Source organism: Phycodurus eques, chromosome 7 (genome assembly GCF_024500275.1).
Source record: "Phycodurus eques isolate BA_2022a chromosome 7, UOR_Pequ_1.1, whole genome shotgun sequence".
In the NCBI taxonomy this organism is placed as follows: domain Eukaryota; kingdom Metazoa; phylum Chordata; class Actinopteri; order Syngnathiformes; family Syngnathidae; genus Phycodurus; species Phycodurus eques.
Window position 1 is genome coordinate 29,754,216 of NC_084531.1, and position 14,831 is coordinate 29,769,046.

A 14,831-nucleotide genomic window follows, 5' to 3' on the forward strand; every position below is an offset into this window, starting at 1 on the left:
GTTTCAAGTCCGGCTTCCAAAGCATTAGTAGTAGTAGGGTTTTAGGCCAAGGTTAGGGATTTTAAATTTGGGTTTCAATCAAAGGTTCGTGTTTCAAACCGAGGTTAGGGTTTCACAAAAAGAAGCATCTATGATGGTATGGGGGGGTGTGTTAGTGCCCATGGCATGGCCATTCATGCTGAAAGGTGCATATAGGTTTTGCAGCAACATATGCTGCCATCCAAGCAAGGTCTTATTTGTTCTCATTTTTTCAGGGACGTCCTGTCTTATTTCAGCATGACGATGGCAAGCCACATTCTGCACGTTACAAAAGAAGAAGACGCAGAATCACCTTTATTGTCATGAACATGCATGCATGCACACGAAATTTGTTCTCTGCATTTAACCCATCACAGTGATACACACACACACACACACACACACACACACACGTTAGTGGAACACACTGGCGCAGGGGGGCAGCTGAAGCGCCCGGCGTTTTGTAATATTTGTTGCAAAAGCTGGGTTGGTGGTAAAAGAGTACAAGTGCTTCAAAATGCGCAAAATACGACAACAGAGACCCCCGGACTGTTGAGCAACTGAAGTTGTACATCAAGCAAGAATGGGAAAGAACTCCACCTACAACGCTTCCCAAACGCTTATTAAGTGTTGTTAAAAGGAAAGGTGATGTAACACAGTGGTAAACATGCCCCTGGCCCAGCTTTAAAACATGAAATAGCTTGTCTTTGCAGTGGATTCAAATTAATGTAGGCTTGAAAGGGTTTGCATATCATTTGATTTAGTTTTTATTGACATTTTACACAAAATCCCCATGTTGGAATTGGGGTTTGTACAAAAGCGACCCCTGTTCTGTCCTGGCCTCGCGGGTCATGTTGTGGCGTTTAGAAGCGCTCAGCTGCGCTAAATGCGGTCCGCGCTAATCCCTAAAGACCGCCGCTGACCACATCCTCTTCCTGATTAGCAGGGAAAGTACACCGCTCAGACACAAAGGTGCACCACCACCACCACCACCTCCACGTTTTCAATCTCGTGAAGGACACCAACACCGGATGCATGAGGAACACCCTCACCCTCCTCCGTGAGTACACGTCCACTCATATTTTTTTTTAGCATTCATTTTTTTCATGTCAACGTGCTTGAATTTCTATGCTCACTGTGCAAACAAACATGTTATGGCTTTTCGTTAAGTCGGTGTTTTTAGCTGTGTTTGTCACTCACCCTGAGGCACAAACATGATTATCTCTTGGCAGGGAAATTTTGACATTCTTCTTGCATAAGAAGCTTTCCGGCGTTCAGCTCTTGTATTTTTAGGCAACGACCTGCTTGGCAATCTCATCGAAATACATTCAACTAAGCAAATGTCAACGTTTTGATTTACCTCATCTGTGAATGGCGTGGCCCACCTGTCCCCGTTAAAAAGGGAGTGGGGTCCTTGAGCCCCGAAATAAAGAAATGAAATAATCATTCGGGGTACGCCAAGTACAGTGTACAGGCCACATTGCGGCCCCATTCGTTCATTACATTAATAAAAAGAAAATACATGGATTTTGTCATATTTGTTGCTTAAATTTAGCCATTTCCCCCTAAAATTGGTGGATTTAAATGTCTTACTTTGTATTGATTTTGCTTATTAAATAGGTTTGTTTGTTTATTGTAAATGATCCAAAACATATTGGTAGGATAAACACTTTTACATCATTGATGTATTCTGCTGAACAATTGTTTAGAATTGAATTAATTACAAATGACACATTTGAAAAAGTGACTTATTGAAACAACCTATTTGATTCGTACGTGTAGCAGATTCGTTCCGTTAGTTTAGTCCTGTCATGTTTCTAGTATTAATTGAGCATTTTCCTCCTAAACTTTGGTAAATTTAAATGTATCCATTTTTATGTTGTTGATTCATTTTATTGAACAATTGATTAGAGTGTTGTAAGTGGAATAAAAATATTAGAATAAACTATTTTACATATACAGTTGAAACTAGACGTTTCCATACACTACGGTATATAAAAAGATAGCGCTAAACGTGAAATCAGACGAAACTTGGCCTGTTTTAAGTCAATAATGATTACCAAAATGAATTATATTTGCTAAATGCCAGCATCGTGAGGATTTTCTTTTTTAAAGAATTTTTTTTTTATTATTGCTTTCTTTAAGTTTAAAGTAAGACGTTTACATAGAGTAAGATTACTATGCCTGTAATCAATTTGTGAAACCCCAGACGACGACGATGATGTCATGTCTTTGGAAGCTTCTGATCAATGTATTGACAGTATTTGAGCGAGAGAGACACCTGTGGATGCAGTTGAACTAGGCACACCTGAAACACGATTTCTTTGTGTAAGCTCATAAGAAGGTCAAAGGAAATCAGCCAAGCTATCAGGAAGAGAAATATGGACTTGCATAATTCGGCTTCATCCTTGGGTGCAATTTCCAGATGTCTGAAATTGCCATGTGCAAACAATTATGTGCAAGTACAAATAAAAACTATAGGAATGTCCAGGGTAGGATTTTGAACCAGGGCTAGGGCTTTGAAGTAGGGTTTCAAGTCTGCGTTGGTGTTTTTAACCAAGAGTTATTAGGGTTTCAAACCATGGTTAGGGTTTGGAAGCCAGATTTCAAATCAGGGTTTCCAAGTACGGTTTCAAGCCTGTGTTTCGGGTTTTAACGTATTGTTTCAAACAAGGGTTAGGGTTACAAGCCTCAGTTTGGGGTTTAAAACATGTGGTAGGTTTCCAATTAGGGTTACCGACCAGGGTGTTACGATTTCAAAGTAGTGTTTTAACCCTGGGTTTCAAGTTAAGGTTTTCATTTGTTTTTATTGCTGACTATTTTGAACCAAATCCGACGTCTTCCTGTCCTTCCTGTCAGCTCCGTAGCGATGCTTCCCGAGTGAGCGTCAGCGCCGCCGTCGGGCCATCATGAGCGTGACTACGGGCGACGACCCCGACGCGGAGCACCACGCCGAGCTGGCCGACATGGTGGCGGCTATGAACGTCGTCGCCGTGACATCGGGCTGCGCCGCCGCGCCCAGCAACAACAGCTACCGACCGGCCGCCGCCCGCCGGGCCCGCCTCTCCGACAGGAAGTTGTCCCTGCAGGAGCGCGGCGGATGCGTCGTCAGGCAGCCCACCGTCGAGACCAAGAGGGTGTCCATCACTGACTCCGAGGTCGGTGGGCGCATCGGGCATCGTTTATGCGTGATGTCAAAGTCGACCCAGAAGCTGTTTTCTTAAGTTGCACATCAGTCACTACAGTGGAACAACTTTTGAAAAAGCGGTTCACGTCATGTTGGCACAATCAGCCGGCTACAGTAGAGAGCTATTCAGAAGCGGTTTCGTTCTAAACGCACGGTTGCATTAGGACAGCTTCTCCAAAGTTTCCGTGAAGGCTTCTTATCAAAGTTGTGCGTCAGTCACTACAACGAGACCGCTATTCAAAAGAGGGCTTTCTGCCATGCCTGTGAGCGAAAGACATTTAAAGGGCCAGTTGTGTTTCTGCTTTCAGGACTTTGTGCAGCTGAACCAGTACAAGCTCAAGAAAGAGATTGGAAAGGTACTGATTGGGATTTGTTTGTAAGTTAGTGAGCGGGTTACTGACTGTAGGCATAAACCAAACAACCAATCAGTTGGATAAATCACGTTGAAATGTACATGCGGTACTGGAATTTGTGGGAAATCCTATTCATACCACAGCAAAAAGGAGAGCGTTGTTTTATTCAAAATAGTATTTTTTTTCTTAGTTTATTTTTGTAATTTTGCAAGAATAAAAACGATATCTGTTTTTTCAAATAAGTATGGATTTGTGATCAAAGTGTAACACTGCCACCTTGTGACCGTACTGCGGTCCGACATCGACCACTTTCAACGCTCGACAGTTCTCGACACCTTTGCATAGTTTATCCCTACAATAAGTGGCGTGAAGAAAGGATGATGAATGAGTGTAATAGTCACCATCTCCTGCTTTGTGCGCACTGTAGGGTTCGTACGGTGTGGTGAAACTGGCTTACAATGAAGACTCTGAACAGTATTATGTAAGTGGACGCTACATTACATACTTTTTTGTTTGATGTATGACAATTTTCTTATGTATGTACTGTAAAAAAAATGACATATATATATATATATATATATTTTGTTTTTTTTTTGTTTAAACTGCCTTCCATCCAGGCCATGAAGGTTGTTTCAAAGAAGAAGCTCATGAAGCAGTTTGGTTTTCTGCGTGAGTAACCACAATGGAAATAACAGTAATAAGTGTATGATAAATGCGTCATTTTCAATGGTTTTTTTTTTTTTGCAATCTTGCAAGAATAGTTTCTTTTTTTACAAAAAGTGTTGTTTTTTTTTTGAGGATAGTCAGAAAAATTTTTTTTTTTGTTTTTCCCCCCCATAAAAATGTTTGATTGTTTTTGATATATATAGTTTGTTTATCACGCGCTGCCTGCACGTGTCCAATTTGTCCGGTTTTGCGGGGTCACTTCAGGTCGCGTGGCGCCCCACCACCAGGAGGCCTTCCCCAAAGCCTCCATGCCCTTGCAGATGATCTACCGCGAGATCGCCATCCTCAAGAAGCTCCACCACCACAACGTGGTCAAGCTGGTCGAGGTCAGTCAGACGCTTCATTAGGAACACCCGCGCCAATCGACTATCCAGCTCCAATATCAAATCGGTTTTCCCCGTTGAAATAAACTGGAATGTCTTTTATCCGTCGCAGCATCCCCGAAAACCAGCAGTTTTTTGCGGAGGAGAAATTGTTAACTCCCTCGTTAACGCGAACGTACAACTGTCGGCTCGGATAAGTTAAACATGGAACAAAGCCTATGTGTCTTTGTCTTTGGGCTTGGTGAAGCAGCATGTGGCTCATTGTTCAGCATGATTTTAGTTTGCCCCTGTGCCGAGTAGCTTAATAAAATAACTGTATGCTTGTGATCATGAGGCGACTCGCGTTTTGACACCACCTGCTGTGCCAGTCAGAAAAGCTCGTTTTTTTGGCATTGTGCGTCTGTTCTGTGCAGTTTCTCCGCTTTCTTGCAAAATGACGACTCCTCTTATTTTTGCAGGTGCTTGATGATCCCGATGAAGACGGCCTTCACATGGGTAAGATCTTATTTCCAATTCCTGTACTCTATTTATTGCAACTTGAAAGAATGTTGTTGTTCACTTTGCAATGACAATAAGGCTTCTAATTCAATGTCGTTTTGTCTTTTCTTTGTTTTTTGCCTTCATAGCCTTTGAACTGATGACCAAAGGGTGCTTTATGTTGCATTTTGACATCCTCACTAAACGTTACGGTGTCCGTTTGTCGGCATACGATTTAGACAGCTATCTTTTTATTTTTTTCCCCTTGCAGGCCGGTGATGGAGGTGCCCACAGATGAGCCGCTGACGGAAGAGGAAGCTCGCTTTTACTTCAGAGACCTCGTGTTGGGCATTGAGTATCGTACGTTCACGCAGCAATGTCATGTTCTCCAAAAGGAAGGAGGACCTCCAGTCAAACCATAGCATTTTCATTGAAATTTTAATTGAATTTACATTTTTTACATGTCAAAAATCTTTCCGTTTTTGAGTAAAATTAAAATTTCTGTTATGATTTTACATTTTCAAATGTTTATTTTCTATTTGTTTTTGTTTTTAACTTAAAATAATTGTGATTACATATTTGAATTTTCATTTTAAAGAATTTCTCATTTTCTTTTAATTGTAATTTAATTTTGGATTTGGTAACAACCCCTTGAAAATGGAAATTTTAAAAAATATATTTTAAATTTAACCTAACCTTAAATTTCAATTATGAGCTTGATTTTGATTTAAAATCTTAATTTGAATTTTTATTTTAATTGTAATTTTGGGTTGGGGTTAAATAACATTTTTTAACCCCAATTCTTAAATTAAAATTTTTAATTTTAATGAATTAATTTTTAATTTTAATGTTCGATTTCAATTTCAAATTGACAATTTAATTTTAGTCTTAACTTTGGTTTAGTGATAAATGTTTAACCCTAATCCCTTCATTTCAAATAATAAAAACAATTTTTAATTTTTGGTTGATTCGAAACTAATGTTACCCCCCCCCCCCCCCCCCCTACATTCTAATAATTTTTAAAAATGTACTTGTAATTTTTATTTCGCATTAGGTTCAATTTAAAATTAATCCCTAACCTTCTAAATGTAAATACAATTTTTGTGTGTGTTGGCAGTGCACTACAACAAAATCATCCACCGGGACATCAAACCGTCCAACCTTCTCCTCGGCGACGACGGCCACGTGAAGATCGCCGACTTCGGCGTGAGTAACGAGTTCGAGGGAGCGGACGCGCTGCTGTCCAGCACGGCCGGCACGCCCGCCTTCATGGCGCCCGAGACCATGGAGGAGCACCAGCGAGAGTTCAGCGGGAAGGTGCCCTCTCGCCACCGAACGCCGCCGCAAAAAAACAACACGCTCGCAAACGCGCCGTTGTTTGGCACTGTGCGTGTGTTTGACTATGTTGCTTACAGGCGCTGGACGTGTGGGCAATGGGGGTGACGCTCTACTGCTTCGTCTACGGGAAGGTACGCAAACTGAGCGTCCGTGTGTGGAGGGTCGGGCGTCGAGAATCGAGAGCCGATCGGAACCGGGACTAGCGTTCAGGCCGCCGACCCCGAAGAAGAAGTGGCGAAAACCAACGAAGAAGAACGCACAAGAAGCCGTGCCCGGGTTACTTCCACACGCATTGCCTTTTAGTTCATCGGTTCGATATTCATACTGGTTATAAAGAATGCCGAGTCAAATGTTTATTTGAGTTTATGCTGCAGGCTGCTAAGAAAATGGATGTTCATAATTTGGACACCCCTGATTGAAACCATGCAAACGTTTTTGACCCGGCCCCTCAAAGAATCGGAATCGATCATCGTTTGGAACTACAATCGAAATGAATAACCGGAGTCGGGACCGGAATCGCTGAAATTCAAACGATGCCCAATCCTGTGTGTGCGCGCGCGCGTGTGTGTTTGTTTTGTGGTGTGCCTGTGTAACTGAATGTGTGTTTGTGCGTGCACGCTTGTCGAGTTGTCTGCATGTGTTTGTATGTTTGTACGCATTTCTGTGTGCGTTTCTGCATACATGTGTGTGTGTGTGTGTGTGTGTACACACACGATTGTATGTTTGTCATGTGTGTTAGTGCATTTGTTCTTGTATGTTTGTGTGTGGGTGGGGGGGGGGGGGGGGGGGGGGGGGGGGAGTGTGTACACAACACCCATCATTCCATTCATTTCCAACACTACAGCGGCTTTTGTTGTATACACGCACAAAAGCGTAGTCACACGCGCGTACAAACACACAGCCGCAGCGTGAGCATTAACTTTGGGCGTGTCCTCTCGCAGTGTCCTTTTTATGACGAATACATCGTGTCTCTGTACAACAAGATCAAGAACAAGCCTGTGGAATTCCCGCAAACGTAAGCACAATACTGTATGAGCCCCAGAGACAATATTACGTCACAATATCAGTTAAAAATCAAAACTGGCCATTACAAATGGCGTGCGGTATTTCGCATCAATTATCCCAGTGTATAATGTTTTCCCCTTGCCCGCTCCACAGCCCTCGGATCAGCGAGGAGCTGAAGCATCTCGTTGTCAACATGTTGGACAAAAACCCCCAAAGCAGAATCAGCGTCCCGAAGATCAAAGTGAGCGAGAGACACTCAAGCTTTATATACTTTGTATACTTGACTTTTTTTTAAAATTTTTTTAACCTTGTAATCTCTTCTCTATGCACTGTTCATATATGCATGCCTGTTTGTTCCTGTGTGTGGTGTTGTTTCTGTGTGCGTGTGTTTCTGCATGGGTTTGTGTTGCGTGTATATTTGTGTACGCGCGCGTGCATGCTCGTGTGTACATGTTTGCGTATACACGCGTGCCCGCGTGGTCCCGCCCAGCTCCACCCGTGGGTGACCGAGTCGAGCGCCCGCCCGCTGCCACTGGAGGAGGACCACTGCACGGCCGTGGACGTGACGGACGAGGAAGTTCAGAACAGCGTCACGCTGGTCTCCAGCCTCTCCGCCGTGGTGAGTGACTGCGATGTTCTCCCGTGAGAACACGTTCCCGTCACACTTTTTGATTTCTCTTTTTCATACATTTGATTTGAGGTATAATTGTCTTATATTAGACAAAGAACCCAACTGATTATGAGCATATCGTCTCTGATTCAAGAAAGTTCAGATGAGAGCACTTTCTCGTCGGCACTCGAGCAGTCACACTATTTGATGGCTCTTCTTCAGACTATTTCTTGAAACAGTTCTCATCAGCTCAAGTTAAAACTCTACCGTGAAAGCAAAAGCCATATGTCAACCACACTGCCGGCCAACTTCTCTGGACCCGAGCTCATCTGAGATGGACTGACGCAAAGTGGAAAAGTGTGTCGTAGTCTGACGAGTCCACGTTTCAAATTGTTTTTCTAAATCATGGAGGTCAATAACCTTTCGGATTGTTATCAGCGCAAAGTTCAAAAGCCAGCATCTGCGATGGTATGGGGGTGTGTCAGTGGCCGTGGCGTGGGTAACTTGCATGACTGTGAAGGCACCATTCATGCTGAAAGGTACATTCAGGTTTTGTAGCAACATATGCTGCCATCCAAGCAACGTCTTTTGCACGGATGTCCCTGCTTATTTCTGCAAGACAATGAATGCCAAGCCACATTCTGTGCGAGTTACAACAGCGTGGCTTGGTTGTAAAAGAGTGCGCGTACGAGACTGGCCTGTCAGCAGTGCACACGTGTCCCCCATTGAAAATGTCTGCAGGCGCATTATGAAGCTCAAAATAGAAAAACGGAGACCCTGGACTGTTGAGCAACCGAAGTTGTACAACGAGCAAGAACGGGAAAGAATTCCACCTACAAAGCTTCGACAGTTAGTGTCCTCAGTTCCCAACATGCAGCATGACTCAACTTTCCTAGTCTTATGTTGCCCCGTCCCAATTGTTCGGGAACATGTTGCAGGCATGAAATTCAAAATGAGAGAATATTTGCTGTTAAAAAACAACAACAACAACAACAACAACGTGTATCAGTTAGAACATGAAATATCTTGGTTTTGAAGTGTATTCGATGGATGGCTGGATGGATGGATTGATTCTGTTTTTATCTACGTTTTACACAAGATCCCAACTTTATTGGAATTGGGGATTGTATTTTTTTCCTCACGAGCACAAGCACCCTATTGATTGTTTTTATTTATTTTTTAAAATCAACCCTATTATTTTTTTTGTGCTCCCATTCGCAGATCCTGGTGAAGTCCATGCTCAGGAAGCGCTCGTTCAGCAATCCCTTCGAATGCCAGGCCAGACGGGCGGAGAGGTCCATGTCTGCCCCTGGTGGTCTTCTCATGTAAGTCCAAGCTGAGCAACTCAAAAGCAGTCAAAGATTGGGGTCGGATAGAAATAAATGTGAAATAACTTAATTGTTCTAGAAGTTAAAAAGAAACAAACAACAACAACAACAACATTCAAGTAAATGTATTGTTTTCAAGATGGTAGTCAGCTTTCTGGAACTATTCAAAAGCTCTCTCTGATTTTTAAGTGTCAAATTAAGAAGCTAATCGCTTTTGAAGAATATTTGCATTGGACATGGACGTGAGGACGATGGTCTGTTCCTTGCAGCGGTTCCTGGGGTCTTTTGGGGTCTTCGGCTCAGCTTCATCCTTCTTTGAGGTAAATCGTTTTAACTCCCGACCTCTCCTCATCCCCAACTTTTTACCCTTTTGGCAATGTTTCCTCTTCCTTTATTTATTATCATCCTCCCATCTTCATCCTTTCTCCCCAAGGAGGAGAGGATGAAGGATTGATTGATGATGAGGATGATTCTCCCCCCTCATGCTCATCGCAAACGTTTCCAACTTTTCATCTCAGCGTCCCCAACTTTTCATCCCCATCCCCAGATTCTTCTCCCCCTTCCCAAATGTTCATCCCCAACTTTTCATCCCCATCCACATGACATTGTCATCCCCTGGTCCTCATCCTCATCCCCCGTTTCTCTTTGTCATCCTCGAAATTTCCCCCTCGTGCCCGATTTTTGCTCATCCGCATTTCGCGCCTCGCCCGTCAGGAACGCCAGCCGCGACGGTAGCCGGGACGGCGAGCTGGAGGACTTGTACGAAGACGAGGCATTCGCAGAGTGCACGGACCCCGCCCAGACCTGAGGCCGCTGGCCTTGTTGTTGTTGCGGTGTTGTCACGGTTACGCGCGTAGCGCAAAAGATTAGCCACGCGGGAAGCGATTTCAATACATGCACAGGCTAGCGTTAGATTGTAATGGATTGTTAACAAAACCTAAAAGAAATGCTGTGTAAAGAATAACTGTTTACATTTTCCTACAAGAATAAAAAGATGTCAGCCGGCTGGTTCTCGTGTGTGTTTAGTTTTAAACACCAGGTGGCGGTGTATGTTCTACTGAGCCGAACATTTTTAGCCAAAGAGGAAGTGCTAGCGGAGAGAGTTCATGTGCTCTCGGCCGAATGATGATTCACATCCCTGATTAAAATATTCTTAAAAAATATAACGGATGAGAACTGTAATAAATAAAATTGTTGGATTAATAGCACACTTGCCTATGGCATTTTTAACTTACTACAATAAGGACATAAAATAACAATTTATTTGTTAAAAGTATGTTTTTTTTTTTAATTTTTTTTTTTATTTCTGTCGATTCGAGGTCGAATCAAGTCAACTGGACTTGAACATTCAAAAATGATTTGTAATTATGCCATTTGGTTAACGATATACAATAGCAAATGTAATAGTATCAGATTTTGTAGCACTTTTTAAGGCCGGTGACTATTTTCTAATTAGGCATTGAGTTTTGCAGGATTTAATTTTCGGCTAAGAGAGGAAAGGGCCCGGAATATTTGTACACGTTTTTAACTCGTAAGATGAATAAAAAGTGAAAACCGAGTTTGATTTTCTTTTCACCTGACACATTTTACGCCACTTTGTGACAATGTTTGGCTTGAAATCCCAATAAAATACATTTACGTCTGTGGTTTGCAAAAAAAACGTGGCAAAATACCGAAGTTTAAAGAGTAGCAGTTTATTTTACAAGCTGGCTGGAGTTTTTATTTCTAAATATATGACGGTACTTTGACTTACGACTGCTCCGACTTATGTGTTTTTCGAGCTACAAGCCGTTGCTCGGTCGATTTGTTCGTTTTTTTTGTCTGCGTTGTGATTTCTGGCTTCTCTGATTGAGCTGCTGTCCCTGCCGGAAAATGGACAGACGGATGAATGGATCTTTCCCACTGACGAACGAGCACAGAAGTCGCTTGTAGGCGGAGGTGGGTAGTAACGTTTTACATTTACTTGAGTAGCGTTTGGGGGGGGGGGGGAAATGTACCGTCATTTCTCGTGTATAATGTGCATTTTCCCCCCCCAAAATGTCAAACGTCAATGGTGCGCATTATACATGGGTATAGGGGAAAATGAAGGGGGGGAAGTAACGTTCCCATTTTATAAATGTATGCCGTCATCTAGTGGTTATGGAAAAGCTGTACGCTTTCATTCCAATATGACAGGGGTACGTACAACTGCATATATGAACAGTTGTGCTCATAAATTTACATACTCTGGCTGAATTTGTGAAATATGTTTTTTTTTTTTTTTTTTATAAATACGACTGATGACTGAACGACAACCATCGTCAATGTATTTATGGTTATGTTTTGTTTGATGAGGTTGTTTTTCTGAAATGCTTGACAGTTTAATTTCAATCCCGTTCAAATAAAATTAAATGCGTTTCGCCTGGCCCTTGTTTTCTTTAAATAATTGTGCCCATCTTACAAATTCTGCCCGGGTAATCAAACGTATGTGCACAACTGTGTGTTTCTTCATTTACGAAATAAACGTAGCGCTGTGAATTTCAAATTCAAATGGCTAAAATTATTTAAGTTCATTTTTTTTCCACATTCATGTACACACAGAACCCCATATTGACAGGAAGAAGAAAAAACGGAATTGTTGACATTTTTGCAGATTTATGAAGGAAGCAAAACTGAAATATCACACAGTCCTAAGTATTCAGACCCTTTGCTCAGTATTTAGTAGGAGCACCCTCTTGAGCTTAATACAGCCATGAGTCTTTTTGGAGTCTAGGAAGGGTTCTGGTCGTCCCAAACGTCTGCCATTGCAGGATTATGGAGGCCACTGTGCTCTTAGGAACCTTAAGTGCAGCAGACGTTTTTTTTTTGTAACCGTGGCCAGATGTGTGCCTTGCCACCATTCTGTCTCGGAGCTCTTCAGGCAGTTCCTTTGACCTCGTGCTTCTCATTTGCGCTGACGTGCACTGTGAGCTGTAAGGTCTTATCGACCACAGCTGGATTCCAATGAAGGTGTAGAAACATCTCAAGGATGAGCAGAAGAAACGGACAGCACCCGAGTTAAAAATATGAGCGTGATCTTTCAGTTTTTCTTTTTTAATAAATCAGCAAAGATTTCAACAATGACGTTTTTCTTCGGTCAAGATAGCATATTGTGTGTACATTTAATGAGGAAAAAATGAACTTCAATGACTTGAACAAATGGCCGCAATATAACAAAGAGTGAAGAATTGAAGGGAGTCTGCAAACTTCCCGTTCTCACTGTGTTTCATATCCACGGCGCTTGATTCTTTTGTTTCTATGCTCTGACTGTTCCGTAACATCACACCTTTCACAACTATACCCCTGTAGTGCTCTGACGGCTTCTGCGCTTCCGCTTTCTTCGAACTTTATTTGAATATTTATTGGTAAGATTTTTTTTTTTTATCAGCCTTGTGCATTGTTTGCAATACAGTATTTTAGAATTGACTGCATCATGGAATTTCAATACCTTATATTTTATAAATTGTAGATTAGAGGGCTCTCTATGGTGACTGATTTTTAAAGATCTTTTCTGTAAAAAAAAAAAAAATAATAATATATATATATATATATATATATATATATATATATATTAAAAAATATTATATATACATATATTTTACATGTTGCTCCCCAGATTTCTGCACGGTAGGTCAAGTATGGAACAATCATTACGTTAAAATGTAACAATGCATATTTGTTCAATGTAAATCTTGATATAATACCGCAATTGCTTTTGCTGTTTTTCCTTTTGTGTCGTAATTTACATGTGACTTCCAGGTAAGATATTCACCAATCATAATTCCTAAAGATGTGGTTTCTGTTACCCTTTGAATTTCTGTCACGTTTATTTCTCATGATACATCATTCTTCATTCTGTCATGAAGCAATATCAAATGTGTCGGAACTTCTTCACCGGGTGGGGAATTCTCACGATTATACATTTTTCTTCATATATAACCTTTTCACCACAAGTTCCATTGGTCAATTCTTGACAAATATATCCATGGGCAACTTTAAGAATACGAGGGCAAAGCACTTTGAAAACATGTCCTTTAATTTTTTGCAATAATGCCAGCAGCTCACACAGAAAATACGACAGCCTAAAACATTTGCCAGCATCCGAAGACATTTCCTCCACCCCAACAACAACAACAACAACAACATTCTCTCTTCTGTTTTCAGGTGCACACGAAGCCGTAAATGTTCTGCAGCTTGTCGAGTCGCATCACAGCGGACTGCGCGCTCGCTTTATATGCTCGCGGGCTCCATGTTCACGCTTCCGGTCACCACGCAACACCCCCGCCCCTCGTCAGCATCAGCAGCCGACAGACTTGTGCGGTGAAAGCAGATGGTTACATCAAATATGGAAAAAGATGCTCTTTTCCCCTACTGCCTGACATTAAATCAGACTAAACCTTTCCTGTTAGGGTTAGGATTACCAAAAGGATTACCAAATGTATTGCTATTTGCTGAATGCCAGAATCATGAATATTTGCTTTTTATTTTTTTTTAGGTCATTTTAAGTACGTTATTCAAAGTCAGAAGTTTGCAAACAGTGATATTGCAATGCATTTAAACAATTTGGGAAAGCCCAGATGACGATGTCAAGTCTTTGGAAGCTTCTGATAGGCTGATTGACAACGTTTGAGTTCATTCAGGACACGCCTGTGGTAGTATTTGAACGAGCCACACCTGAAACACCTGGGTCTTTGTGTAACACCATGGGAAAGTCAAAAGAAATCAGCCAAGACATCAGCAAGAGAACTCCGGACTTGCACAATTGGCTTCATCCTTGGGTGCAATTTCCAGATGCCTGAAGGTGCCACGTTCATCTGTCCAAACAATGATATTCAAGTAGAAACACGATGGGAATGTCCAACCGTTATACTGCTCAGGACGGAGACGGGGTTTGTGTCCCAGAGATGACCAAAGAGATTAACGTGCTTTGGTCCACAATGGGCATATCAACCCAAGAACAAAAAAGCAAGACCTTGTGAAGATGCTGGCTGAAGCTGTTAAGAGTGTGGCATTATCCACAGTCCGGGACCAACATGAGGTGAAAGGCCACTGCCAGGAAGGAGCCATTACTCCAAAGGCCACATTACAGTTTGCAAATACACAGAGGAACAAAGACCTCCAGAAATCCTTCCTGCCCTGGACCGGCCACCTCCTTTCTAGCTAGCCGTATCTTGCCGCGCTGTGTTGGATCACCAAGTCACCAAACTGGACCCACTCCATCCCTGGTCCACTCTTCCACAGCAAAGACGAAAACCACAACGCTCCTCCTAAATCTGAGATTCGACATCCTGATGGAACCTGCTCTATAGCACACGAATAGACCTTACCAGGGAGGCTGAGGAGTGTGATCCCCAAATAGTTGGAACACACACTCTGGTCCCCCTTATTAAAAACGGACCACGGATTGCCAATCCAGAGGCAGTGTTCCTGATTTCCATGCGATGTTGC

General features: G+C 42.2%; 1 protein-coding gene across 3 annotated transcripts; it reads left to right on the forward strand.

Moving 5' to 3' along the window:
* The first annotated feature begins 929 nt into the window (after nt 1-929).
* Nucleotides 930-10,370, forward strand: camkk1b (calcium/calmodulin-dependent protein kinase kinase 1, alpha b). 3 transcript variants are annotated; one of them, XM_061681894.1, is made up of 17 exons: nt 930-1,078; nt 2,878-3,176; nt 3,514-3,561; nt 3,986-4,039; nt 4,176-4,227; nt 4,489-4,610; nt 5,066-5,102; nt 5,234-5,255; nt 5,356-5,444; nt 6,202-6,401; nt 6,500-6,553; nt 7,364-7,437; nt 7,581-7,668; nt 7,918-8,046; nt 9,259-9,362; nt 9,586-9,685; nt 10,080-10,370. In XM_061681894.1, exons 2-17 carry the CDS (start codon nt 2,928-2,930, stop codon nt 10,098-10,100), a joined length of 1,443 nt encoding a protein of 480 aa, XP_061537878.1. In that variant the 5' UTR covers nt 930-1,078; nt 2,878-2,927; the 3' UTR covers nt 10,101-10,370. The 3 variants fall into 3 exon arrangements, with proteins under 3 accessions (XP_061537878.1, XP_061537879.1, XP_061537876.1); XM_061681892.1 differs by having other exon boundaries at nt 933-1,078; nt 9,635-9,685; XM_061681895.1 differs by lacking the exon at nt 10,080-10,370 and having other exon boundaries at nt 931-1,078; nt 9,555-9,646.
* The last annotated feature ends 4,461 nt before the right edge of the window (nt 10,371-14,831 follow it).